Source organism: Podarcis erhardii, assembly GCF_964252035.2.
Source record: "Podarcis erhardii genome assembly, chromosome: 8".
In the NCBI taxonomy this organism is placed as follows: Eukaryota; Metazoa; Chordata; class Lepidosauria; order Squamata; family Lacertidae; genus Podarcis; species Podarcis erhardii.
In genome coordinates this window covers 80,551,664-80,578,639 of record NC_138499.1, presented here as the reverse complement: position 1 = coordinate 80,578,639, position 26,976 = coordinate 80,551,664, and the positions used below count along the sequence as shown (strand labels likewise).

The window sequence follows — 26,976 nt, the reverse complement described above, 5'->3', positions numbered from 1 at the left end:
CAGCATCAGCCTTGTATTGTCTCTCAGTTCTTGTTTCTTAAGTCACTAAAATCTGTTGCACTTTGTAGGAAAAGGTGAACCAAAAGTAATTGCATGTATGGATTAGAATCTGCAGTACATTTTCCAGGACACTGTCTCTCCCACGGCTATCGTTCTGCTACCCACTCACTCAGATTATAACTTTTTTTAAAAAAGCAAGAACTGAAGGTGACACTGACTTACAGCTGCCTTTGGGAGAAGAATACTAGAGAAAAGTTCTATTTCCTGTTAAAGAGGTGGGGGGAAACAAGTTGGCAGTTTTTATGGTCCAATTATGGTCCAACTAGAAAGTAAGTGACCTTTAGAATATAAGTGTCTGCTGAACGAGGCCAATGGCCCATCGAGTCCAGCACTCTGATCTCACACTACCCGCCTGCCAGATGTCAATGGGAAGTCCCAGAGCAGCAATTGGGCACAGCGGCTCTCTCACCCCTGGTGATTCACAGGAGCTGGCATTCAGAGGCTTCAGACAGGGAAGGTACAACCCAGCCACCCTAGTTAGTAGGCATTGATGGTGACATCCTTCATGAATCTGTCTAAATCCTCTTTTTAAAGCTACCCAATGTGGTGGTCATCACTGCCTCCTGATGGAGCCAATTCCATAGTTCGACTACCGTATTTTTCACTCTATAAGACGCACCCAGCCATAAGACGCACCTAGTTCTAGAGGAGGAGAACAAGAAAAAAAATGTTCTCTCTCTGCGCAGAGCCTCTCTAGCAAAGCAGGAGGAGAAATGGAAGGGGCTCCGTTTCTCCTGCGCAGAGGCTCTCCAGCGAAGCGAAGCCAGGAGAGCAAGAGGGATTGATCCCTCTTGCTCTCGTGGCTTCAGCAAAAGCAACGCAAAGCCTCCTGAGTGCAGCGGGAGCGCTCTCGCTCTGCTCAGGAGGCTTCGGGAGGCTATCCCTGAAGCCAGGAGAGCAAGAGGGATTGGTGCGCACCAATCCCTCTTGCTGTTCTGGCTTCTGGGATAGCTGCGCAGCCTGCATTCACTCCATAAGACGCACACACTTTCCCCTTACTTTTTAGGAGGGGAAAAGTGCATCTTACAGAGAGAAAAATACGGTATTTGCTTCATGAAGAAGTACTTTTTGTGCATTACATGCAAGGGGAAATAGAGAATGAATGAATGAATGAATGAATGAATGAATGAATAGGAAATATGTGAAAGAGCCATAGATACAGAGAAGCAATTACATACCCAAAAAACAAAACCCTGTGCTTTTACAAGGCTCTCTGCCTGCCTTATCAAAGTGCCTACTAGTGTTCTCATAGCTAAGTTGGCTACAATACTGGTAGCATAAATTCTGCAGTATAATTCTTTTTTTCTAAAACTTAGCATCATCTTGCTGGTCGATCCTTGCTTGTGTCTATAGAATGCTTCCTTATTCTAGTTCAAAATAATAATGACATTTCAGAGCCTGATTGGGAATGCACAGTATTTTAAATGGCTTTTGCTTTTAATTATTGGTACGGTCGTAATGTAGGAAAGCCACCCCACCCCCTAAATGGTTCTTGATCAGACAACATTTAATTTCAACTGAAATGTCAGTATAGCAAACAATGTTTTAAATGCACTGTAATTTCCAACCAGCTTCTTTTTTGTTCTATTTTGGCTGGTTAAAAGCCCACAAAAAATACAGTGCAGAAGGCCTTTATTATCTCTCCTGGTACATATCTCTCTCTTTCTAGATACAATCTGTATTATGGTAACAAATTGAGGCTATGAAGAAAGATCACAGACCTATTTCAGCTCTGCAGATGTGTCAACAGGTGGGAAGAAAGGTATCGCAAAATCGTTATGTTCGTATCACAGTCAGTGACCTCCAGACACTAATTAGCTAGTATTGAATGTTTTGTATGGATCAGGGTATACAGGCGATTCCTGATGTGCATTTGAAATACAGTAATGCATAAGTTCTAAAGAAATGTGTAAGCAGCTCTTCTGCTATATATAAGGCAACCAGGGAGAAATCACAAGGTTGGCTGAGGTTCTAGGTAAGAGGACAGAGACTGGGAAAGGGTGGGGGAGAGCAGCAAATAATGTTGCAGAAAAAGTGAAGGGGATTCATAAATGGTCTCAAAGAGCAACTAAGTGGTTTTACTCTTTAAATGTGGACACAGCTCTAATGGATTGTATCTTTGGTTTCAGAAGTAAACTTGCTATTCTGGTAATGTGGGATTGATGTGGCTCTTTTTTCTACACTGTGAATAAATGCAAGTAATATTGCAATATTGAAACATTACTGACATTCTATTTGTATGGACTTCTGTGAACCTTTTCTTCTCAGTCTGTCGCATTTTCCAATAATCTCAACGGAGAATCAATTTAAAAACAAACAACTGGTTGAATGCTACAAGAGCTGATAGCAATATGATTAGGTAAAATTCCCCAAAGTTTCATGACTTAATATGTTGATCTAGCTGGTCTTGTCATATCCTGACCTTGACACAAGTCCCATGAAAAAGAAAGGCAAGCTGGTAGTTTCAGCACCATGGAAAGCTCTAAGCGAACCGCTTGATCTGACAAAGATTGGGGCTGGATTGAAGTCTTTAACTGAATGGAAGATTTGTACATTTCCTTCCCACCAAAGATTGCTTCCTTGAAAGAAACACCTATCACATTGAATTGCACTTAATTTCCATGCAGGTTAGCTAAGGACTGTGGTCCTTAGACCTATTTGGTGAGAAAATACCTTCAGTAAATCTGTCTGGTACAAATCAAAGAGAGTTTTAAAAAATGTGTCAATGGCCACTGGATGATTTCACAAGCATCATTGAGCATCACAATTCCACTGACCAACTTCCAGCATTTTATAAAAAAATAAATGCATTCCCTGAAGTACAGGGAGAAGCTTCAATCTACAACAGCTTCTGTAGATGTGCCACAGAGAGCCTATTATCTCATGAACTTCTCAGCGCCAGGCCGCTGCAGATTTAAATCAATCCATGCCTATTTTTGGCCACGGTGTGATGTGATGAGCTAGTTGAGGGCATGCTGATGCCACATGCAGTACTCTCTGTGGGCTTTTAGCATGGCACTACTAATTCTCCAGAAACTACTCTTGCAGTAGCATGGAAAAAGCCAATTGGCTTTGAGTTCTGCACATGGCACAGCAACAGCTGCAGCTGGTAATCGGCACAAACTAAATGAAAATATATCTGTCACATGCTGAGAAGGGCAAGAGAGGAAGCCTTGCGCCTGCAACATCCACAGACTGATTAAACAGAGCTGAAAAGCTTCAATCTCTGCAGTATTATCTCAGAAGTGGGTAAAAATTTACAAGTGTTTGCCAACACCTGGGATATTTAGCAGCAGGCAGAACGTGGGGCAGTAATGGGACCTCCTTAAACCAAAGCAAGTGGCTGGTGGCCTTATGGCCTTTTCTGATGATGGAGATTCTGAAGAAGCAGGGGACATCAAGAACCACTTCAGAAATGAAAGCATCTTCCTTGCCTGGGGCAGACTGATCTAAGCCCTGGGTCACGACACAACCCTAATGTTATGGGAAGAGATGAAAAGCTTCCTGCTATTCAAAAACATATGTTTTGGCATATACAAATTCCCAATTCACAGAGGAGGAAACATGAAAAAAGCTTGTAATAAGAAAGGATGAAAACGTTTGCTTATAAAAGCAAATCTCAATGCAGAAATATCTTTTTAAGCCAAGCCTCTGAAGACTTGGGGAGGGAAGGTGGGAGCGGGTTACAAGATAAGGCCATGGTATAGTGATCACACATTTCTTAATTTGCTTCCATGGAAATAATGCGTGGGACCATTAGCATGATTAATTTGTCTTTGGTGGAAAACAACTGTGCACGGAGACCACGTTGCAGTTTTATGCTGCTTGGCTGCCTTGCATAAATTAAAATCAAAACCATTTAGGGCTTGATACAGTCCTAGCACAGGTGGTGTACTCCTGAAAGAGTTCCTTGGGACTCAATAAAATCTTGCTTTCCTCAGCCCTCTGCTGATGGGATTGCATGCTGAATGCCCAGACAATGGAAGGAATGGGAAGCCCATGTAGACCTCCTCCATCCTGCACAATTTAAAGATTTCATTTGGGTAATCTCCCGAGTATACAGATATCCTGAAAATGGAAAAGGCTTTTGACAGGTTAATGCAATGGCATCTACAGTTAGTGTTTAGCTAAAGATTATAGGTTGGTGATTCATTTCCCCTAACAAACCAGCCTTCACTGCCTAAGGATCTGTATTAGGACTGGTGCAATTTAACTTACTCATGAAAGAATCTGGTGTCAGGGCTGAGCAGTGACATAGCCGTGTTTGTGGATGGCACCTAATTTTCCAGGATGCTGAACACCCAAGCAGGCTGGGAAGGGCCCCCAAACCAACTCTTCAAAGTGGGGGAATACAGCCAAGGCAGCACAAAATTGAGAAGCTCCATAATTGAGAAGCTCCGATTTGGCCTTGCACAGGGCTCCATAGGACAAAAGATTACCAAAGTTCACCCTTGGGAAAATGGCAATCAAGCAAACAGCAATAAAGTAGCAACTGAGAATTAGTGTAAGTGTAAATGTGTAAATGTATGCTATGCATACATTTTGTGTTTGTGTGCTAACTTCCCATATGTAACTCTGAATGGGTTGTGACTGCCTTGGAAAAATATCTTTGTACTATGGTGGACAACTCCCTGAAAATGCCAACTTGTTATACATAAGGGGGGGGGAGGAGCAAATCTAATGTTAGGAGTTATTTGAAAGGAGATGGGGAGCGAAACAGCCTGTCTCATAATGCCAAGTGATGATGAAGCAACATTTGGAATACTGCATACAGGTCTGGAAAAGGTACAGGAAAAGAAAGGCCTGCATAAAAATTTAACTAAGGGCTTGCCCAGACTTCCATAAAAACCCACTCTTTACAGCTGAATTGGAGAAAATAGCAATCTGCCACTTCAGGAAAACCTGAATTGCTGTTTGTTCCGACTCTGTTTTAAAGAGTGGGGTTTCCTGGGGAGAGCAGCAGGGAAAACAAAGAACTTTAAAGTGCAGAGCTGTGCCTAGAAAGCACAGGGCAAAAGTTAAGTATGGATAAGTCCTGATGTTATGGAATTGAGCATGGCCACTAGATTTAGATGCCCTTAAAAAACAAATCCCGCAGGGTTCCTAAATGGGCACATCTAAAAATATATTTGGGAACTCCTTACTGATAGTATTTGGTCAGTAATTACTTATGACTTGGTATTGAAATAAATGTTATAATAATAAAATAAGGCATGGGGAACAAGAAATGCCTAATTGTAATGTGGAGCAGATCAAAAACTAAGCTAATCTCCCATCCTTAATCAATTTTCTCCCTCTCATTTGAAGTGTGAACTCAAGGTGCAGTTCTTTTTCTCTCTCTCTCCCTGTAATCATTTTTCCTTTGCCTTTGAAGTTTATGGAAGCTGAGGGCAGCTTATCAGAGAAGTCCTGGTGAATGTGAGATGCTTAGACTGGGGGGTGGATGTGGGGAGTGAATAAGAGGAATTTCAATATCCCTAGGAAGAGGCTGAGCTCTTTAGTGAAAAAAAAAAAAAAAGCAAAGCAAATACCTATTCAGTCCCACAGCAACAGAAAGCATTTCACTACAGTGGATAAAGTACTGAAATCCATCCTTAGAACCATCATCTCAAAAGGCTTTGCTTAAGATGTACTTTGTACTTCGGATTCTTAGTGACTCACAAGAGAGACTGAGATATCCCACCCACCCCTCCTGCCCCCCTTGGAACTCTGTATAACATACGATAATAGCTTTAACACCAGGAGACTTAATACCTATAGAGAGTTTATGCGGTGGCTCAACAACACATTTTATCTTATTGTACTCCTAAGATGGTGCGTTTAGAATCGCAGGTCACTTGAAGCAGCTGTTCTTGACTATTGGTGCTTATATTTATGTTTACCATAAAGGATCCGCTAGGCTTTAGATGCAATGACGTAAGTTAAAATGACATTATTTGCTCAAGGAATTTCATTTGGCTATACAGCTAAGAAGGTATTTGAATGTGGAACTCCTGTGTCCCAACACACACAAATGCGCATTAAGAGAACACTCTTGAGCTCACTTTCTCACGCACATGTAGCAGTAGCATACCAGTGAATTACATAGCCACTGGCTGGATGTTCTGCTGCGGTTATTGCTGCTCCCACCTCTTCCTCCTCCTCTTAGGGAATAAAGGGACTGAGTCAAGGAGGAGCACCGGCTGCTTCCATCTCAGGAAGTTGCGTGTGAGGCGTTTTCTTTCCTGGAAGCAGTGGTGGGAGCAGAGGTGCAAAGCGATATTAGGAAAGGAAGAAGGGGGCAGTGGCAGTTCGCCCCAGTAAGGGTGGAGGGCCTGTTCGGATGGCCCACCCTCGGAAACCAATGGAACCGGATGTTTTCCTGAATGCTCTCGTGGAGCATTCCAGTGGAGAAAGTTGGTGATCTGGTCAAAGCCCTAGCCTTGCTATGGAATGACATGATCACTCCTGATCATCTTCCCTGGGGTTTTGGAACTGAATCAGCTCCTTTGTACTCTGGAGGAAATCATTCAGTGATGTGATTTCCCCACCTTTTGTCACAAAATGAGTTGTTTGTGTATATATTAAGGCTAAAATGTGTGAATTGCTTCTACTGAAAAGCACTGTGTTTCAAACAATGTGAGGCACTATGAAAGTTCTCTATATGGTGATTGATCTGTGATGTCTTTTCATGGATAGGTGGGTCTCCACTTGAGGCTGCAAGCCACTGAGGGATAAAGGGATGACTGACACATGAACGATCAGGTTTCACATCTTAAAAATGTGAGATGGGGAAAGCAGCATCTGAAGCAACTCTGAAAAGCCTTCTGTGAGCTCCTTTACTCTTTAATATTTTTCCCTTTCTAAACTGTAGCCAACATGACTGAAGATGATAGACCAGTGGTCCTCTGAATATATATTTATCCACTGGAGAATTAAAACCAGTCAACTGGCAGTCAAGGCAGCCTTTCATGCCATAAATGTGAGGACAGAGAAACCACCTTTAAAGAATGAGTGGAGAATTTGCTCCCAGAAAACACTTTGCGTTTTGTTGTGGTGGCCAGCAAAGAATGCTTCAAAGCAGCCACCTCAAATGATAAAGTTTAGAAAATGAACATGGGCCCAAAGAAAAGTGACTAGAATAAGCATTTTGTATGGCGTGGTTAAAAAATAATAATCTCATGTCTCATGTTGAATCAGTTGACTACTGGCTAGGTGGTGAGAGACTTCATGGCCTAGGACCCTCATACCTACAGGACCGCCTCTCCCGGTATGCCCCATGGAGAGCCTCAAGGTCCATAAATAGCAACATCTTAGTGGTCCCGGGCCCTAAGGAAGTTAGATTAGCTTCAATCAGAGCCAGGACCTTTTCAACATTGGCCCTGCAGGATCTGATTTCTTTCCACGGGGCCTGTAAGACAGAGTTGTTCCGCCTGGCCTTTGGCTTGGAGCCAATTTGATTCCCTCCCCCTCTTTCTTTTTCCTTTTTCCTCCTGTGATGAAGCTGCATTTTAATATTTCAATATTTTAATGTTGTATTTTAATCTTGTTTTAAGTTGTATTCATTTTAATATTTCAATATTTTAATGTTGTATTTTAATCTTGTTTTAAGTTGTATTCATTCAACTTGTTTTTATTATTGCTTGTTAGCCGCCCTGAGCCCGGCCTTGGCTGGGGAGGGCGGGATATAAATAAAAATTATTATTATTATTATTAATGAAGTAAAAATGGCTTTTGGACACGAATGTCATTTCGACTGCCCTGCTACACCTCAAGTCTTTACCAGTCTTTTCCCTGCAGAACATAGCTGGCAGAGGCTGTGACATTCAGCACTGCCTGGTTTTCTTCCACATTACATTTTCTTCCTGTTCCTAGGACAGTACCTAGGAGACGATTTGTACTCCACCTGCACAACCATTTTATCTTGAGTCACACTGCATGAATAAAACCCAAATTGCTACATGTGGTACCTCCTGACAGAGCTAGCATTTGTTTTTGTGTTTCAGACTGTATCTCTTGAATTCTTTGCAGTCCCTTCTCAACTATTGTGAACAGCAGGTGAGTCTAACTTGTGTAGCACACACTCACCAAACAAAGCAACAGTATGAAAAATTTCAAAGTGAGGTGAATAGGAACAATAGAAGGAATCATACACATGAAATAAATGGTAACCACAGCTGGGATAAAACGTTCCCATTCAAGAGTAAAACTTGCACCATTTCTATTACCAAAGAGTATAATTAACAAAACTCAACAGGCAGCCAGTGAACTTGGCCATTTTATAAGCAACCAAATTACTGATGAGCTTTTCAGTTATTCAATTATCATTCAATAAAAGCAAGAACAGATTTTCAGTATGCTTCCTATATAAAGAATGCTCGCTTCCTAGTTTTCAGATTATGCTAAAAATAGCATGAGTGGTTCTCTCGTGATATGCTGGAGAGGCAACAGAAGTACGAGGGTTCTTTATTCCAAGTAGAAACTCCTCATATTCAGTCTAAATATATTAAAACTGCATATGGTTCTTTCTAAGTCAACTCAGTAGCCGTAACAATGCTTTAATTCCTAGTGGCTCAACCGCCTTGGGATTTTGATTTAAAAATAAAAATACAGAAATCCACAAAAGGGCCAGGGAATGTACTCTGGTTTTTTTGAAGAGGGGAGAAGAGGCATGCGCTTCTTTCACTTTCTCATACCTTCAAGCTTAACTTTGATAATTTAACCACATTGGATTAAGTCAGGGAGAAGGGGGAAAGTTTGGCTGAGCAAATGACTTCTGATCCTAGTCAGAAGAGACACAAGGCAAGAATGATCCTGGGTCAGGGCATGCATTCAGAGCCTTAGGAGATCATGCTAATGCTTTCTGTATTTTTATTTTTAAAGCATAACTGAATATAGAAGAAAATAATATAATATTTTAATGCTAAATAACATCCAGCAGTTATTTCTCAAAGAGTAGCATTTCAGGATCACACACACAAGCAAATTTGACGGCAGCATGCTGAGGTGAAAGGGATAAGAATGATGTTTTCCAACAAGACATAGCACAATATAAGCGCTTACCTATTAACTCTTTATTCCGGACATCTAAGGCCATATTCCGTAAAGCTGTTGCAACCGCACATACAACCCGGTCATTATCTATTCGAAGCAATTCTACCAGTATAGGCAGGCCTTTCTCTTTCCGTACGGCAGCGCGGATATAGACTGACCACTGTAACAAAATATTGTATGAGGCAGAACGAAAAGAAAAGGGAGCTCTACAGATTGCAAGAGCAAGGCATTAATTACCATGACGTCTGCTATTTAGAAGAAGAAAATGAAGTTCATGAACTGCCAGATGTGATTTTAAACGACCCATTCCTGATCACTTTGATTTGAACTGGTAATCCAAAAGTCGAAGTTCCCAATTTAAAAATCACTCAGATAATTTATGCTTCATAAATGTGTTGATGTAACTTTTTTCCGCCAATCATGTGAGCCCCAGGTTTCATTATTTTGGACAGAAGCATATTGAGAAATATCTAACATACTTGAATCCTCTAGCAACGCCTCTCCATAACTTTCTTTATTAAACACAAAAAAATTGTTCTAAGGAACGCTGAAGGGATACTGACTTCAGCCAGGATCTCCACCGCTCAGCAATGGAAACCTCAACAAAACCTACAACACGTGGACTTTGACTACTGCAGGGGAAATAACACAAGTAGCCTGTCTCCAAAGGTGTTTCAAACTTGAATGTGGAAAATTTGGAAAATTTGGTTGCCATGTTGTATTCCTGTTCAGCAACTGTCTCTTATTCAACAAACTTTGTTTTCTGCCCTGCTCCAGTGATTTTTTCTGGCATGGTTTATGTGTATTATTTTTTATATTTCAATAAACTCAGAAAAGGCACCCTCCAAAAACCCCCGCCACTGTTGATGTGCCTCTGATCACTTATCCATGGCTAAAGCTTCGGACTGGGCAATGGGATTGTATGCTTCTCAATTGTCTCCCACATTAGGTATTATTTTGGCACTGATTAATGCTAACCAGAATTCTCATCCTAAACCAGGACTGAAGGATGATAATGATATTGGTCTATGTTTCAGGCTGGCTGTAAGGATGACTAATATAAGCAAAGTGTTTGAACCACTTAGGAAAAGTGCTATATAAATACTATTATTATATTATATAACCTAGTCTCTCCCCCCCCCCCACCCCACCCGACCTATTGTCCCCACAACTCTCAATTGTTCCCTAGGAAGAGGGAATGTTTGTTAAATCACTCTGGAAATTGTAGCTCTGTAGGAAACCTGTGACACAAACCCCAGGATCCAAAAGAACCACACAACTAATGGATGTTGTGCTTGTGTTTCTCAGACAGCAGGCTCCATTCTGTATGACAAATGAGTTTTGAAAGTGACATGAGTTTCAAAAGCAGTATGTGACAAGGCATGGAGGTCTGCTGCCCAAAGCAGGTGATGCCGAAAGACTGGCCAAAATGTGTAAAACAACAATTCTGTCCCACATTCTGTTTTCCCCAGATTGAGCAACAGTTCTTTAGACCCCCAGAGAGAAGCTACAGAGAGAATCCACAAACTGTCATTGTGATTGAGGCTATAATCTTATTCATGCCTTCAAGTCTTGAACCTTACAGGCACCTTTATTAATCATGTGAGATATCTCTGGGTACCTAACCTGTCAATTAGGATATATTTGCAAGCAATTATCCTGAGCAGTCCGCACTGCGGGGACACATTCAGGCTGAGATGCTGAAAGACAGCTTCTTCATCCTTCCCCAAGAATTGAGAAATAGATTCACTCCTGTGTGTCCTGATTATTCTTTCAGTTTGCCTAAAGCCACTGAGAAACATCCTTGCATTTCTAGATTGCGGGTCAATAAGCTTCCACAAATCTACTGAAGGATATATATTTTTTTTATAAAAAAAAAAAACACCATAAAAACGGGAAAAGACAAAAGAGGGTCTTTTGCGCCTTTTAAAATTAGATGGCTTGCCAATATACTTAATCATCCAGTTACTCCATAAATCAGTCTGACATCAGCGTTCAAGTAATTGCTCAGCATGAAAAGGAAGGCAATTCCTATGGGAACAGCTTGCTCCAATTCATAGAGAGGTAAGCCAGAAAGCAAAATCCATTTCTTTTGCTTCCAGTGGCTGCTAAATTGTCAAAGGCATGCATGGAAGTTGCATTAAATTCTACGAGACCATTTATAGATAATGGAATTTGTGGGGCATAACTAGCAGACACTGCTCTGTAGAACCGCAGCTCATCATGATATGCCCCCTCTTCATTGGAACTGTCCCTTCTTAGAAGAGTCAAGGTAATTAAAGAGGAAAAGACTGCAATATAACGATACCCCTTAGTTTTTAACTGCTATCATAAAACCTCAGTTTCTAAGGCTTTATCCTTTGGAGGAATTAGCCTGAGAATCTAAGGTGGGCAACTGCAAACTACATCCACGGCATGGGAAACAGCAGCAACTTAAAGAGGGATCTGTTCTGAGAAGGGGAGGGAAGGGGGTATAACCTCTACTCCATCAGCTGTTTGCAACCACTAAATTGTCTTTGGGGGCTTCTCCTGCCCCCTTGCAACACTCCTCCCCATTCTCCATAAACAGTGCAAAATGAGAAATATATTATCATATGGCTGCAAACAGAAGAAATATATTGCTGTCTTTTGTAAGAGCATAAATACATCATTTGGGAGTTTCAACACTTTCCAAATTAAACTTTACTGCTGCAAATTTTCTGCTGTGGAATTCTCTTTTTTGGGGTCACAGTAACAAGCTCATGAAACTCAGGTTCTTTGCATAGCTTAGGAATGGCACTTGGGGAGGGCGTGGACACTTGTGCTATTAACAGCTGCAGCGGGGAGAAATTCAACAGGTTAAGTATGATCTAAAATGGAAATACCACGATAGGCAAAGTATCACCTATTGTCATTCTGCGGTCCCTGATATTATTATTATTGTCAGGGGTTCAGGGAGAGAGGCGCAGATGAGGGAGGAGACAGAGAGTGAGGGGGAAGGATTCCAGAGTGACGAGGAAGAGGATGACAATGACCCAAGATTGTCCATGAGTCCGTCCAGTGAATCGGAGGACTCCCAAAAGGGAGCCCCTCTGGTCAAGCCAAGGGAAGCTAGAGGGAGAAGCAGTCAGGAGCAGGGAAACGAAGGGGGAACCCCCAGTGGGAGTTGGAGAGCGAGACCGGCTGCTCCGCTGGAACGGAGTGAGGGGGGAGGAGTGACCAGTGTGTCAGAAGGAGCAGAACAGGAAGCAGAGAGGGGAAGGAGATCAGGGCAAAACGTCCTGCCGGAAGGGGAGGAAAGTAGTATTGAGGGCAGTGTAACTGTCGAAGGCAAGGTCAGGAGCAACGTACGCGCGCCAAGTTCAAAATGGGAGGCGCGCGGAAATGAAGAGAGTCCTGGGGAGGAGCCTGGTCCCAAAGCCCGAAGGAGGGGGGAGGAGGCGGCAGAGGACTCAGCCTCTGGAGAGTCCCGAAGGGAGAGAACACAGGGGGGCAGAAAGACCCTGCGGAAAAGGAAAGAGAGAAAGAGGTGGACCAGTACAAGCCTCTTAAACTGGTGTAGAGGGGGGACCGACTCAGAGGGTACTTCAGCGGTCTAAGCGTAACAGACGTAGAGTCACGGGGCTCGGATGTAAAGCTAATAATGTTCTTCAATTAAAGCTTTTGTACATAAGCTGGAGTGGACTTTGGTCTCTTGTGAGCTGGGACCACGGGTGACTCTGACAGTAAGTACCCTCTCTCAGAACGCAAATTTTTTTTTTGCAAAGCTCACGAACGGTAGCGGCCATGAGTGCGGAGGAGCAACTAGCAACGCTGCGCAACGCAGTTACAGAACTCACCGCTGCAGTCATTGCATCTCAGAAGAAGAGTGATGAAGCGGAGAAGTGCTGCCAGGACCTGCAAATAAGGTGGGAGCGTGCAAGCAAGGAAGGGTTCCCAGGGTCCAAATCAGAGGGAATTGGACTTGGAAGGCGGGGGGGCAGTCTAGTCACCCACTTCGATGGGAACTTAAAGCACTACCCAAGTTTCAGAGCAGACGTCTTGTATGCACTGCATTTGCTTCGTAATGACTTTAAAGATGAAGAGGAGAAAGTGGGGTTTATTGTGTCTCATTTGCATGGGGAGGCAAGAGCTTGGTTGCGCAATTTGTGGCGCGAAGACGGCCCTGCCCGCCGCGATTCTGATGAATTTATTAAAGCGATGGACGCTTGTTTCCAGTCAACCGTGGATCTTGATCTTGCACGCAGGGAAATGCACGGGTTGCGGCAAGGCAGAGCCACTGTGCGTCAGTATCATTCACGATTTTTCGCCTTACTGACTGTCTTAGGCTGGGAGAAGGACTGCAAACCAGTGAGAGATTTGTTCTGGGAGGGTCTCAGCGGCCCCATAAAAGATGAACTTGCCAGGGGAGACAGACCTCAGACCCTGGAGGACGTCGTGCAGAGGGCTCTTGCAATAGGGGTACGGCACGAAGAACGTCCTTGGCACAATGAGGAGGGACGCCAGGCGTGTGCACCGGCAAGGACGCCTCCTTTTCTCCCCAGAGACTTCAGCCAGGCACATCCCTCGCCGCTGGCGCGGCAGGGGGAGGAACCGATGGAAATTGGTGGTGCTAAGGCTCAAGCAACAGCCAGAGTCCCAGCATCCGGGGCAGTAAAGGCGAAGCCTCCTAGAGGGAACAGGAAATGTTACATCTGTGACAGTGCACAGCACATGGCGAAAGAGTGCCCCCAGAGGCCCCAGAAGCACACTGCAGCCTTAGCAACAGTGGCAGCAGAAGTGATGCAAGAAGAGCAGCCTCAGGGAAACGACAGTGCCTGGCTGGAAGCAGAGCTGCTGGGGCTCAGCCAGGCGAATCTGTAGAGCAGTCCCCAGTGCCTTTGCAACGTACAGACCCTTTACCACCCAAGCCAACGGTGCAGCTCACTGCAACACTCCAGTTGCCGAACGGAAACACCTTGGAAGTCCCCATCACGATCGATTCTGGGAGCAACGCGGACTTTGTGGGGGTGCATTTCGTCAAGCAGCATCGCATAGCGCTTCTGCCCGCGACAACGCCTCTGAACGTAGTCACGGTTGATGGCAGGAAATTGCTGGGAGGACAAGTTGTGCAACAGACGCCTCCCATGGAGATGAGGATTGGACATCATAGAGAAGTCATCAGCTTCAATGTCACCCGCCTGTCGGACACGCCTATAGTACTAGGCATGAGTTGGCTGGAGAGACACAGTCCTGCGATAGCGTGGTACCAACGGCAGACCACCTTTTGCTCATCGTACTGTGCTCAACATTGTATCCAGTCCAGCCAGGAGGAGGGGGCGGAGCAGCAGCTGCAACTTGGCATGGCGCAGGCAGTTCCTCGCAAGTACGAGAGTTTCCTGGAGGTTTTCTGCGAGAAGGCAGCTGACCAGCTGCCGCCCCACAGACCTTACGATTGCGCGATCGACCTGTTGCCGGGGGCGCAGCTGCCGACTGCGAAGCTGTATTCCATGTCTGAGGACGAGATGCAAGAACTCAGGGAGTTCATAGAGCATAATTTGAAGCGTGGATTCATCCGGGAGTCCAAAGCAGTGGGGGGCAGTCCTGTGTTTTTTGTAAAGAAGAAGGACACGCCCCAGAAAAGACTCATTGTGGATTACAGGGCCGTAAATTCCATGACCAAGCCCAAGGCCTTCCCCATGCCCAAGATTGATGACCTCCTAGCGACCGTGCAGAAGGGGAAAATCTTCACCAAGTTGGATCTGCGTGGAGCGTATAACCTCATCCGTATCTGGGAGGGCGATGAGTGGAAGACGGCCATGTTCACGCCTCTGGGCACGTATGAATACAGAGTTATGCCGTTTGGTCTCCAAAATGGATCTCACGTCTTCCAAGCCTTTATGCATCACGTGCTGGCGGGGCTCCTCTACAAGAAGTGTGTGTGTTTCCTCGACGACATCCTGATCTTTTCGGAATCGCAGGAGGCTCATGAAAGGGACGTGAAGGAGGTCCTGCAGAGACTGCGAGAACACAGGCTCTACGCCAAGTTGGAGAAATTCCAGTTTGATGTGACGGAGGTGGATTTCCTCGGCTACAAGCTGTCTGACAAGGGGCTGGCCATGGACAGCGTCAAGGTCCACGCAGTGTTAGACTGGAAGAGCCCACGCAATCGGAAGGAGGTCCAGAGATTTGTCGGGTTCGCCAATTTCTACCGCAAATTCATCAGGGGTTTTGCAAAGGAGACGGCAGCAATCACGGACACCCTCAGTTCCAAGAAGAAGAAGTTCGCTTGGACGGAACAGGCGGAGCGCTCTTTTAGGAAGCTTAAAAGCCTCTTCGCTTCCGAGGAGCAGCTGATGCACGTGAATCCGGGCAGACCCATGCGAGTAGAGACCGACGCCTCAGACAGAGCGGTGGGAGCCGTACTCCTGCAAGAAGATTCCCAAGGAAATTGGAGACCCTGTGCCTTTTACTCCCGAAAGCTCAGCAAGGCGGAGCAAAACTACACCATATGGGACAGAGAGCTGTTGGCCATCCACGCTGCCTTCAAAGCGTGGCGACACTTCCTCATAGGTGCCAAGCACACAGTGCAGGTCCGCACAGATCACAAGAACTTAGAGTATTGGCGCACGGCGAAGCTCCAGAGCCAAAGACACATGCGCTGGGCGGAATTCTTCGCGGATTTCGACTTCAGGATAGAATACATCCCGGGAGATTCCAACGTTATAGCCGACGCGCTCTCCAGGAAACCGCAATATCTCGAGGAAGCAGCGCCAGTGGCAGCCAAGCACATTTTCGCACCGCAGGCGTGGACGTGCGCTACCATCGCAGTCGACCTGGACACGGTGCGACGTGCGTTGCAAGTAGATCGCTTTGCACAATCCAAGATGGAGGCGCTGCGCAGGGGTTCGCAGAGAGACGATGAGTTCCAATTACGCGACGGGCTGTTGACTCACAAAGGTGCCCTCTACGTACCGGGCGAAGAGCTCCGCGCGAGGGTTCTGCAGCAGTTGCACGACGCCCCCAGTGCGGGCCACTTCGGCAAGGAGAAGACAATAGAACTGGTGGCCAGGGACTTTTGGTGGCCCCAGATGCGGGGAGAGATAGCGGATTACGTCGCCAGGTGTGACACTTGTCAGAGGTCCAAGCCAGTGCACCAGAAGCCAGCGGGGTTACTGGAACCGCTGGAGACGCCACAGCAACCGTGGGAGAGGGTGGCGCTGGACTTCGTCACTGACCTGCCCAGCTCCAGAGGCAAGACGGCGGTGCTGGTGGTGGTGGACCTGTTCACCAAGATGGCGCACTTCATTCCTTGCGCGAAGGTGGCGACGGCGGAACAGACCGCCAAACTCTTCATCGATCACGTGTTCAAGGTGCATGGGCTGCCACAATCCATCCTGTCCGACAGGGGGCGCCAATTTGTTTCTACTTTTTGGAGGAAGCTTCTAGGTATCCTGCATGTCAAGATCAACCTAACGTCGGCAAGGCATCCGCAGACCAACGGCCAAGCAGAGAGAGTCAACGCAATCATGCAGCAGTACCTGAGATGTTACGCCAATCAGCGCCCGGCGGCGTGGGTGGACTACCTGCCGATGGCGGAGTTTGCCTACAACAACACGAAGCACGCGTCAACGGGGGTGACGCCGTTCTTCGCGAACAATGGTCGTCATCCCAGAACCTTCCCGGGGTTCGTAACACCGGGAGAGGGGGTGACGCAAGAAGCCGACCAGTTCGCAGCAGAACTGCAAGAGGTGCACGAGGAGCTGCGGAGACATTTGGAGCTAGCCAAACAAGCATATAAGGTGCAGGCAGACAAAAACAGGAGAGTGGGAGAGGACATCCAGGTGGGGGACTGGGTATGGTTAGCGGCCCAAGCGATGCCAGCCAGGTCGTTGGCTAAGAAGAAGCTGGGACACAGGCAGCTAGGGCCATACCAGGTGGAGGCTAGGATTAACCCTGTAGCTTTTCGACTGGCCCTCCCCGAAGGTTCCAGAGTGCACCCGGTCTTTCATAGGTCGGTGCTCACTCCCTACAAGACCCTGCACAGGTTTCAGGAGTCTGAAACAGTACCGCACCCACGCACGCAGTCACCCGAGAGGGAGGGGGCGCCCAGGGCCGAACCACTCAACGAGGTCACTGAGATCCTGGACTCGAGATGGGGGGTAGAGGGAGTAGAATACTTTTTAGCCAGAGAGGGTACCCCGGCCAGTGCCAATATTTGGGTGCCGGACTACGCTTTAGACGAACCTCTTCTGAAAGACGAGTTCCATGCACTTTTCCCGCATAGACCCATGCCAGCCGAGTATTTTGATGACTGGCTCTTTACGCCCACACTTTCAGACAGTACTTTCAGGGGCTTTTCTTCCGCCGAGGAGAGAACGCCAGACTCAAGCCCACCCAGGGGATCGTGTTCGGGGGTAGACACAGAACCCTCTTACTGGTGGGACGAGCAACCAGAGGACGACTGGCGCAAGAAATGGCTGACGGGGCCTTGGCAGGCAGCACCAGACGAAGTAGCAATGGAAGAGGGAGCCGAGAACACCTTGGGTGAAGAACCCGCATTCGAACACACATACACCGAGCTGCTAGCAGAGGACATTGAAGCAAACGAACTGTATCCTGCATCTACCTCCGAGGAGCTGCGGCTCCCACGACCTGCCTCCGAGGGCCGGGAGGGGGGAAGGGGGGGCTTCGAGGGGGGATGGATGTCAGGGGTTCAGGGAGAGAGGCGCAGATGAGGGAGGAGACAGAGAGTGAGGGGGAAGGATTCCAGAGTGACGAGGAAGAGGATGACAATGACCCAAGATTGTCCATGAGTCCGTCCAGTGAATCGGAGGACTCCCAAAAGGGAGCCCCTCTGGTCAAGCCAAGGGGAGCTAGAGGGGGAAGCAGTCAGGAGCAGGGAAACGAAGGGGGAACCCCCAGTGGGAGTTGGAGAGCGAGACCGGCTGCTCCGCTGGAACGGAGTGAGGGGGGAGGAGTGACCAGTGTGTCAGAAGGAGCAGAACAGGAAGCAGAGAGGGGAAGGAGATCAGGGCAAAACGTCCTGCCGGAAGGGGAGGAAAGTAGTATCGAGGGCAGTGTAACTGTCGAAGGCAAGGTCAGGAGCAACGTACGCGCGCCAAGTTCAAAATGGGAGGCGCGCGGAAATGAAGAGAGTCCTGGGGAGGAGCCTGGTCCCAAAGCCCGAAGGAGGGGGGAGGAGGCGGCAGAGGACTCAGCCTCTGGAGAGTCCCGAAGGGAGAGAACACAGGGGGGCAGAAAGACCCTGCGGAAAAGGAGAGAAAGAGGTGGACCAGTACAAGCCTCTTAAACTGGTGTAGAGGGGGGACCGACTCAGAGGGTACTTCAGCGGTCTAAGCGTAACAGACGTAGAGTCACGGGGCTCGGATGTAAAGCTAATAATGTTCTTCAATTAAAGCTTTTGTACATAAGCTGGAGTGGACTTTGGTCTCTTGTGAGCTGGGACCACGGGTGACTCTGACAATTATTATTATTATTATTATTATTATTATTATTATTATTATTATTATGTTCATTTCTATCTATATCAGGGACCCAGCCCTTCTGCAAAAGAGGACATGAATATGAATGCATCTGCATATGATATAAAGCATGGAATAGAAATTTTACAAAAACTTGTGCTATCTTTTGTGGGTAGGGTAGAAGGTCCAATTCTGATAAAGTGTACTGAGCTCAGAAAATCTTGCTAGTACCCCTGAGGAGATGACACAGGAAAATTGTGGGGGTTTTGGGGTAGCTATCTGGTAGTTCTAGACTCTTCTCCCTGAAAGAGACTCCCAACGTCTCATCTGTGATCTCTTTGGAAACACAGCGGGATTTGTTTTGGCCTTTGAGAGATTGCTTTAGCCTACAGTACTGTTGCATACAACCCAATCTCCCAGGAAGCAAGATTTCAGGGGTCCCAGGTGCTTACCTAGAGTTCATGTTTGCTTTTGGGAATGAAGCACAGTGGATACTGGTGTCTTTATGACATATGGGCTATTTACATACATACAGTGGTACCTCGGGTTACATATGCTTCAGGTTACAGACTCCACTAACCCAGAAATAGTACCTTGGGTTAAGAACTTTGCTTCAGGATGAGAACAGAAATTGTGCTCTGGTGGCGCAACGGCAGCAGGAGGCCCCATTAGCTAAAGTCGTGCTTCAGGTTAACAACAGTTTCAGGTTAAGAACGGACCTCCGGAACGAATTAAGTACGTAACCCGAGGTACCACTGTATATACAACCTGAGCCTATGAAGGAGGGGTTCACATCAAACTCAGCCTTTGTCCTTCTAACTATCTAAAACATGGGGGAAAGGCTCCATCCATTTGCCATCTGGCACAGAGCCCCCTTTCCTTCGTTCTCTTTATGCCCCCCTCACCCAGGTGATTACCTCATCAAGAAGCTAGCTTGGCTTGAGTAGCTTTTAATACTTGTTAGGGTTATAGGTGTCTGGCACACACAATAACTCATAACAATAATATATTCAAATTCAAAGTGTTGGTGCTGACCTTTAAAGCCCTAAACGGCCTCGGTCCAGTATAGCTGAAGGAGCGTTTCCACCCCCGTCGTTCTGCCCGGACGCTGAGGTCCAGCGCCGAGGGCCTTCTAGCGGTTCCCTCATTGCGAGAAGCAAAGCTACAGGGAACCAGGCAGAGGGCCTTCTCGGTAGTGGCGCCCGCCCTGTGGAACGCCCTCCCACGAGATGTCAAAGCGATAAACAACTACCTGACATTCAGAAGACATCTTAAGGCAGCCCTGTTCAGGGAAGTTTTTAACGTGTGATATTTTAGTGTATTTTTGGTTTCTATGGAAGCCGCCAAGAGTGACTGGGGAGGCCCAGCCAGATGGGCAGGGTATAAATAATAAATTATTATTATTATTATTATTATTATTATTATTATTATTATTATTTGTGTGTGTGTGTGTGTGTGTGTGTGTGTACTTGGGTATTTTCACAAGCATACTGTTTGCTGTATATCACCCAAAAAAGTGATGTTATTGAGAGGGCATTTGCTGATAAGTATGAAGAAAGCTCTATTTGTAGTCGGGTTTTTGTGAATAAATATTTTCTCCATGATGAAAAGGCACCACCATTGGGCAAGCAGCAGACTAAATGACTTTGCTTAAGCAAAGGATATAGAAGGTGGATTAGGCACTTTTCTTTCCTCTTGGAAACAGTCTCCCTCCAGGGTCAAACACATTTGAGGCAAATTGACAGGGTAGAATGAAGAAGCTTAGAGAGCCACTGTTTATTCTATACAAGTTTTCTAGGTAAGCAGATTATTTCATTCACTGCTCAGCTGTACCAATTTTGTTTGCTGACCTCCCATTTCAAAGAGTGATTGTTTGGTCAAACATGCTTACCTTAGACATGACAAACCATGCATCTTATTGATATATGGGTTATTTTTAGCTAGCTCTGGCAGGATAAATCATGTCCTCTACTACCTGGTCCATATAGATTACTACACTGAATTAACGGCTTCGTAGCATAAATAAAACATGTTGGCATAATATGGAAACAAACGTATTAAATCACGTCAGTGTTACAGTACCTAATTAAGTTCCAAGGAAGGATTTTCTGCAGAATCAATCCTTGTCTCACAGTACGTCAATGGAGCAGCTTCGGGTTGTTCTCCAACCTCAGATAAGGAGCCCCGTATCCTATGTATTCTCATTTATCCTTGGTCTTTTGCTAAAGTTGTCAGGAGGGATGTTAATGAGTGCCAAGTGGAACTGGATATCCCGGCAACCAGACTGCTTTGTTCAACTCAAACATGTGAGCAGAGCAAATGAAGGGGGAAAATCATTTCGGCCAGTGCCTATTTTCTAACCATTAATGTAGAGCAGGGGTAGGCAACCTAAAGCCTGGGGGCCGGATCCAGCCCAATTGCCTTCTAAGTCCGGCCCGCGGACGGTCTGGGAATCAGCGTGTTTTTACATGAGTAGAACGTGTGCTTTTATTTAAAATGCATCTCTGGATTATTTGTGGGGCCTGCCTGGTGTTTTTACATGAGTAGAATGTGTGCTTTTATTTAAAATGCATCTCTGGGTTATTTGTGGGGCATAGGAATTTGTTCATTTTTTTCTCCAAAATATTGTCTGGCCCCCCACATGGTCTGAGGGATGGTGGACCGGCCCATGGCTGAGAAAGGTTGCTGACCCTTGATGTAGAGGCATAGAGTTCAGATAGTCAGATCCTGGAGCCAAACACATCACTTGTTTGCCTTTTTGTCCTTCTGTCAGTTTGCCACTTTCTTGTCCTGTGTGCCATTCTGGGGGAAAGCCTGAATCCAGAGCCTGACTACTTAGCCGCCTACTGAATCTGTTGAATTTCTGCCTGCATTTTGTGGAAGCAACCTGCAGGGTGGGGCAACCGGTAACTAGGAAGAATAACCTTCTCCCTTGGGTTAAGTCTTCTGGTGCCCTGGTACAAGGGAGTGGTGGCAGCAACTACCTTTTTGATGTGTTTTGTCCTGCAAAAAAGTATATGTTGCCAGCCATTGTTCCTCTAAGCCTGCTTCCGCTGGATTGCAGGACAGGGAGGGAGGGGTGAGTGGCAGGAGCATTACTACATGGTTGTTAGCCGCCTTGAGCCCGGCTTCGGCTGGGGAGGGCGGGATGTAAATAAAAATTTATTATTATTATTTTTGACAGTGGGCGTTTCTTTTTTTACAAAACCTTTTAACAACAACGATTCCTGGTTTTGCACCCATCTTTCATGTACCGACTCAATGTACCTGTGGCAGGCTACTCAAGAATTTGACTAAGTAGAGACATAGGTTTCATACCTTCCAACTACCTGCGGCCAGATTTTGTAGTGCGCCAGCTGCCCCTTCCAATGTATCTGGATTTGAGCACTCAGAGAGAAGTGTGAGGTAGGGTTTGACTATGGATGGGTACCACAGCATCTGAATTCCTTTTGGTGGTTCTGCACAGTCGGGGAGCGGACCTACGCCATCCCACTGGAAAGACGAGAGAGAAAAGGCGAAATATCACTGGTTATGGCAATTACAGAAGAGAAGAATACTGAACTGAATATACAGTCATAGAATCAGAATCATGGAGTTGGAAGGGATGAGTCATCGAGTCCAACCCTCTCAATGCAGGAATCTCAACTAAAGTATTCATGACAGATGGCCGTCCAACCTCTGCTTAAAAACCTCCAAGGAAGGAGAGCCCACAACCTCTGGAAGGAGACAATTCCACCATCGAACATCTCTTACTGTCAGAAAGTTCTTCCTGATGTTCCGTCAGAGTCATATTATATACCTTTTATCTTTAACATACACTCCACATTCGTCACTTTCCAACTAAAATTCATCTCAAAGCAGCACACAGTCGTAAAACCAACCCAACTGCAACGCTGGTAAAATGAAAGCATAGAAAATTATTTTTAAATTGTCATGAACAAAGGAAGTGTAAGCACTAATTGGTACATCAAAAGGAAATAAAATTCTGGACAAATAAAAAGTTTTTAATCCGGCACTAGGATCTGTCTGCAGGAGAGTGTTCCAAGGTGGGGCACTGTCACTGGGTCGGCCCTTTCTCCAATTGCCCCCTGCCTCACCTCTGAAGGCCAGGGGATGGACGGACCCAGGTCAAATTGCAATATAATATGTCAGTGCACTGCACTAGAAGTTTTTGGACCATCAGCAACTGTACTACTGATTAGCAGAAGTCAAATAATACACCCTGAGACCCATCTGCTAAAAAGGCAGGGTATAAATAAATCAACAATAGTTAACAATAGTTATTGTTATGATTAGCCTAAGTTACACGGAAGAACTATGAATAGAAATTTTATTGTTGTTGTTGTTGTTTAGTCGTTTAGTCATGTCCGACTCTTCGTGACCCCATGGACCAGAGCACGCCAGGCACTCCTGTCTTCCACTGCCTCTCGCACTTTGGTCAGACTCATGTTTGTAGCTTTTACTGGCAACAAGTAACTGGGTTAAACCACAGAGACTAGGACTTGCCGATCAGAAGGTCGGCAGTTTGAATCCCCGCGACGGGGTGAGCTCCCGTTGCTCGGTCCCTGCTCCTGCCAACCTAGCAGTTCGAAAGCACGTCAAAGTGCAAGTAGAGAAATAGGTACTGCTCTGGCGGGAAGGTAAACGGCGTTTCCGTGCACTGCTCTGGTTTGCCAGAAGCGGCTTAGTCATGCTGGCCACATGACCCGGAAGCTGTACGCCGGCTCGCTCGGCCAATAAAGCAAGATGAGCACCGCAACCCCAGAGTCGGTCACGACTGGACCGAATGGTCAGGGGTTCCTTTACCTTTACCTTTAACTGGAATTATTATCTGACAATTTTCTTCAGACCTTGAGCTCTCCTTCATATGCAGTTAAAGAGGAGGAAGTTGCTTCCCTGTGGTATGGACTCAAATGGCCACACGAGCACTTTCTTGTCTTCGCCAAATTGCTATTGGCCCAGAAGGATGCTCACCACAATGACATGAGGCTGCATCACAGAGAAGCAGTTCTCATGCTGCTCTTTGGGGTATATTCTAAGTGATGCAGCTAGCACAGGTGCATCCCTGTCCAACAGAAAACCATTAAAATGTCCTAAAGGAATGGTATCGCTAAAGGGTGTAAAGTGAAACATTATCGGGCATGGAAGCTATTAAAAATAAGGACTGCAGTGAAAGGATGTCTAATGTAGCAGAGTGGCCAGGAGACGTGAGTCCCAGGTTAAGATCTGGGCACTCAATAGATAGCTTCAGGAAAACCACCATCCTTTAGTTTCAGCAGCCATCTAGAATGCTGGGTAGATTACCTGCCTCCTGTATGCGCTAAGAATTACTGAGATAATAATATCTGTGAAGCACTTTTTACCCTCGAAAGCTGTATATAATTGTTAATTATGATGATCATTCCTTCAATAAAATTCAATGCTTAGACTACACAGTGGAGATGCCAATGTGGTAAATAATGAATGGATTCCTGCTTTATACACACTTTTTAACATCCCTAGGAAACTACTGGGGAAAGCAAAGGTGACGAAAGCAACAAAGTTTGCTCAACCTCTTATTTTCTCTTAATTTAACTAGGTCGTGGTTCCCATTTCTCCAGCCCAGCATGGAAAATAAGAGAAAGGAAAATAAGAGGAGGAGTAGATCACAACGGGGAGGAAATATATTGGGAGATGTAAATACCTTTACGCATAATGGGCTCGTGGAGAATCAATTTGCATTTCTCAAAGATGATTCATACACATGCTGTGCATCACAGTAATTCAACATTTGATGACTCACATCAGAATGTGTGAACCAAATCCTCTGAAAACATGGAAGTTCAATCGACGGTGTTCCACCCAGAAAATTATTTGATTTAATTTATTGATTTATAGGATTATATTTGGCCCTTCACCATATGGTTTTAGGATGCTTTTCAAGACATAAAACAAACAGTCGTACCTTGGAAGTTGAACAGAATCCATTCCGGAAGTCCGTTTGACTTTCAAAATGTTCGAAAACCAAATCTCGCCTTCTGATTGGCTGCAGGAAGCTCCTGCAGCCAATCGGAAGCTGTGGAAGCCCCGTCGGACATTCGGCTTCCAAAAGTAGTTCACAAACCGTAACAATCACTTCCGGCTTTGCGGTGTTCAGGAGCCAAAATGTCCGAATTCCAAGGTGTTCAACAATCATTGACTGTATAAACAACCTCCCCCCCCCCAAAAAAAAATAATTACACAGCTGCAAATCACCTTTTAATGTAAGGTTGGGGATGCATTTAATGGGACATCATACAACTGCCACTGTGTTTTGTACTATAGGCTCACTTTCAGTTATATAACCAGAGGTTATCCTAATTTCACTAGCCAGAAACGTGGGCAGATAAAATACACCAGCTGTGTACAATGGAACAACCCAAGTCTTCTATGCAAGGCTGGCAGCTAGAGGTAACAGGTAAGAGGTTTCATTAGAAAACAACAACCCTGAAGGAAAACCTCTGGAAGAGCTATGCATTCCTGAATCCTTCATGAAATAGATTAACAGTCTCCAGCCCTCTTTGGGCTGGCAGCATATTAATCAGCATGACAGAAATCTAAACTGCTGATGGTGCCCTGTTTAAACAAGGTTCAAAAACAAAAGTATCAATGTGCCATGTAAAATGGGCTGCTGTAATATTAAAATTATGAAGAGAGTCAAAGGAAGAGAAGAGAGAGCTGTTATACTTAGAGTTCATGGTGTCACCAGGACTCCCGCACTGTAAATATTAGGGAAATTTAGCCTTCAAAACATCACTAGCAGGCTAAAATCTTTCAAAGCAGTTAAGGGTGAAATCCTTGAAGCTCAAGTAGTGTTTCTATGGCTCAATTCATTGTTATCCGGCATATAAAAAAGCCAAGTCTCTCAGGAGGGTGGCACAGCAGAAAACTTCACAAAACCATCATTTGCTTTTGAATCCAAGAGGCTGTTTGAAAAACAAAAGTGCTCTTTAGAATGTTTCATAGACTGACAGAGGAATACAAATATACATGCTTCTGTCCATTTGCTTCTTTATTTCTTTTAGATTCATTCTGAAGAAAACTTTCTGATTTCCTTTCTGGATTTGCAGTATTCTCCATATGGAAGGTTCATGAAGGTTTTTTGGGGGGTTCAGGAGGGTTTTTTTTTGGGGGGGGGTTTACTTTAACACATTACTTTGTTAAAGCCAAAAATTTCCCAATGCAATACAGTTCATGCTCTGATCCTAAATATAGGGGGGGGGGGCAACAATTCAGATTAGCCAAGACACATACTGTAATAACTTTCTCCAGGGCGCAAAATTATAGAAGAGGAACTCACCTTTCACTATGAAAGCAAGAAGTGATTTTTTTAAAAAACCCTCTCTCCCTGAGCTTAGGTAAGATAATCTTTGTAAAGAGCTACTATAGGCATACTGAGAGGGATGTTAGACTCGCCTGCTTTTCAGCAACAGACTCTCAGAAACAAACCGTTTCTAAAACCCACCTCAGTTTCAAATGTGGCCTGAGCCTTATGTTATCCTGAGGCATGCACTCTTGACTTTGCAAAATTTAACCCGCACTGGTGGACCATAAGTTGTATTAAAGTAGCTTATCATACTCGCTTAGAGAATGATGTCCAAAGTTCTTTGCAGCAGGAACTAGTTGTATGATTCTTTGATCCTGGATTTGGGAGTGTGCCTATATAATGTGTGAGAGGCAGCTATACATTTCCACATGTACATTCCATATAAAAGGGGTATGTAAACTAGAATCTAGTATCTGCTAATATTTGTCAGAGTCTGGTATCAGTTGCACTTTTAACATGCTTTTGCTCCTATTATAATGCATGAAACCATTATGTGATTTATATGTTAAGCTACAATAGGGACGCGGGTCTAAAGCACTGAGCCTAGGGCTTGCCAATCAGAAGGTCGGCGGTTTGAATCCCCACGACAGAGTGAGCTCCCGTTGCTCGGTCCTTGCTCCTGCAAACCTAGCAGTTCGAAAGCACGTCAAAGTGCAAGTAGATAAATAGGTACCGCTCTGGTGGGAAGGTAAGCGGCGTTTCTGTGCGCTGCTCTGGTTCGCCAGAAGCGGCTTAGGCCTGCTGGCCACATGACCCGGAAGCTGTACGCTGGCTCCCTCGGCCAATAAAGTGAGATGAGCGCCGCAACCCCAGAGTCGGCCACGACTGGACCTAATGGTCAGAGGCCCCTTTACCTTTACCTTTTACAATAGGGGCAATAGGTGGCAGAAACAAGGAACTGCATGTCAGTATTGGCTCCGGAAGATTGAGTGGATGAGACCAATAGTGGGTCCAACAATCAAGAAGGTGGTTTCTGCACATGCTGTAGAGGGAAGTGAGGGGCCGAAGGGGCTTGTCAACCTGGGAAGGCAGCCCATCTAGGAGAAGGAAACCTCTGATCCTAAACCTCCGCTGCCTTGCGGGATGACTTTGGTA

At 45.6% G+C, this 26,976-nt stretch overlaps 1 protein-coding gene and 1 long non-coding RNA gene across 11 annotated transcripts in view; one reads left to right on the top strand and one right to left on the bottom strand.

The window, feature by feature from the left end:
- The window catches only part of LOC309348111, an 85,713-nt gene extending 76,618 nt beyond the window's left edge, over positions 1-9,095 (top strand). For 4 of the 5 annotated variants that reach the window (XR_014159161.1, XR_014159162.1, XR_014159163.1 and 1 more), the window contains one exon: positions 8,046-9,095. This is a non-coding gene — a long non-coding RNA (uncharacterized lncRNA). Of the gene's footprint in view, positions 1-1,729; positions 2,821-8,045 lie in introns of those variants that run through there. The other variant, XR_014159165.1, reaches the window with a different exon arrangement.
- LOC309348015 (catenin delta-2) overlaps positions 1-26,976 on the bottom strand; it is a 226,711-nt gene that overhangs the window by 51,815 nt on the left and 147,920 nt on the right. For all 6 annotated transcript variants that reach the window (XM_081873002.1, XM_081873005.1, XM_081873004.1 and 3 more), the window contains 2 exons: positions 21,855-22,028; positions 9,103-9,253 (listed from right to left, as the gene is read on the bottom strand). In XM_081873002.1, coding sequence (XP_081729128.1) covers positions 9,103-9,253; positions 21,855-22,028 — 325 coding nt within the window. The remainder of the gene's footprint in view (positions 1-9,102; positions 9,254-21,854; positions 22,029-26,976) is intronic.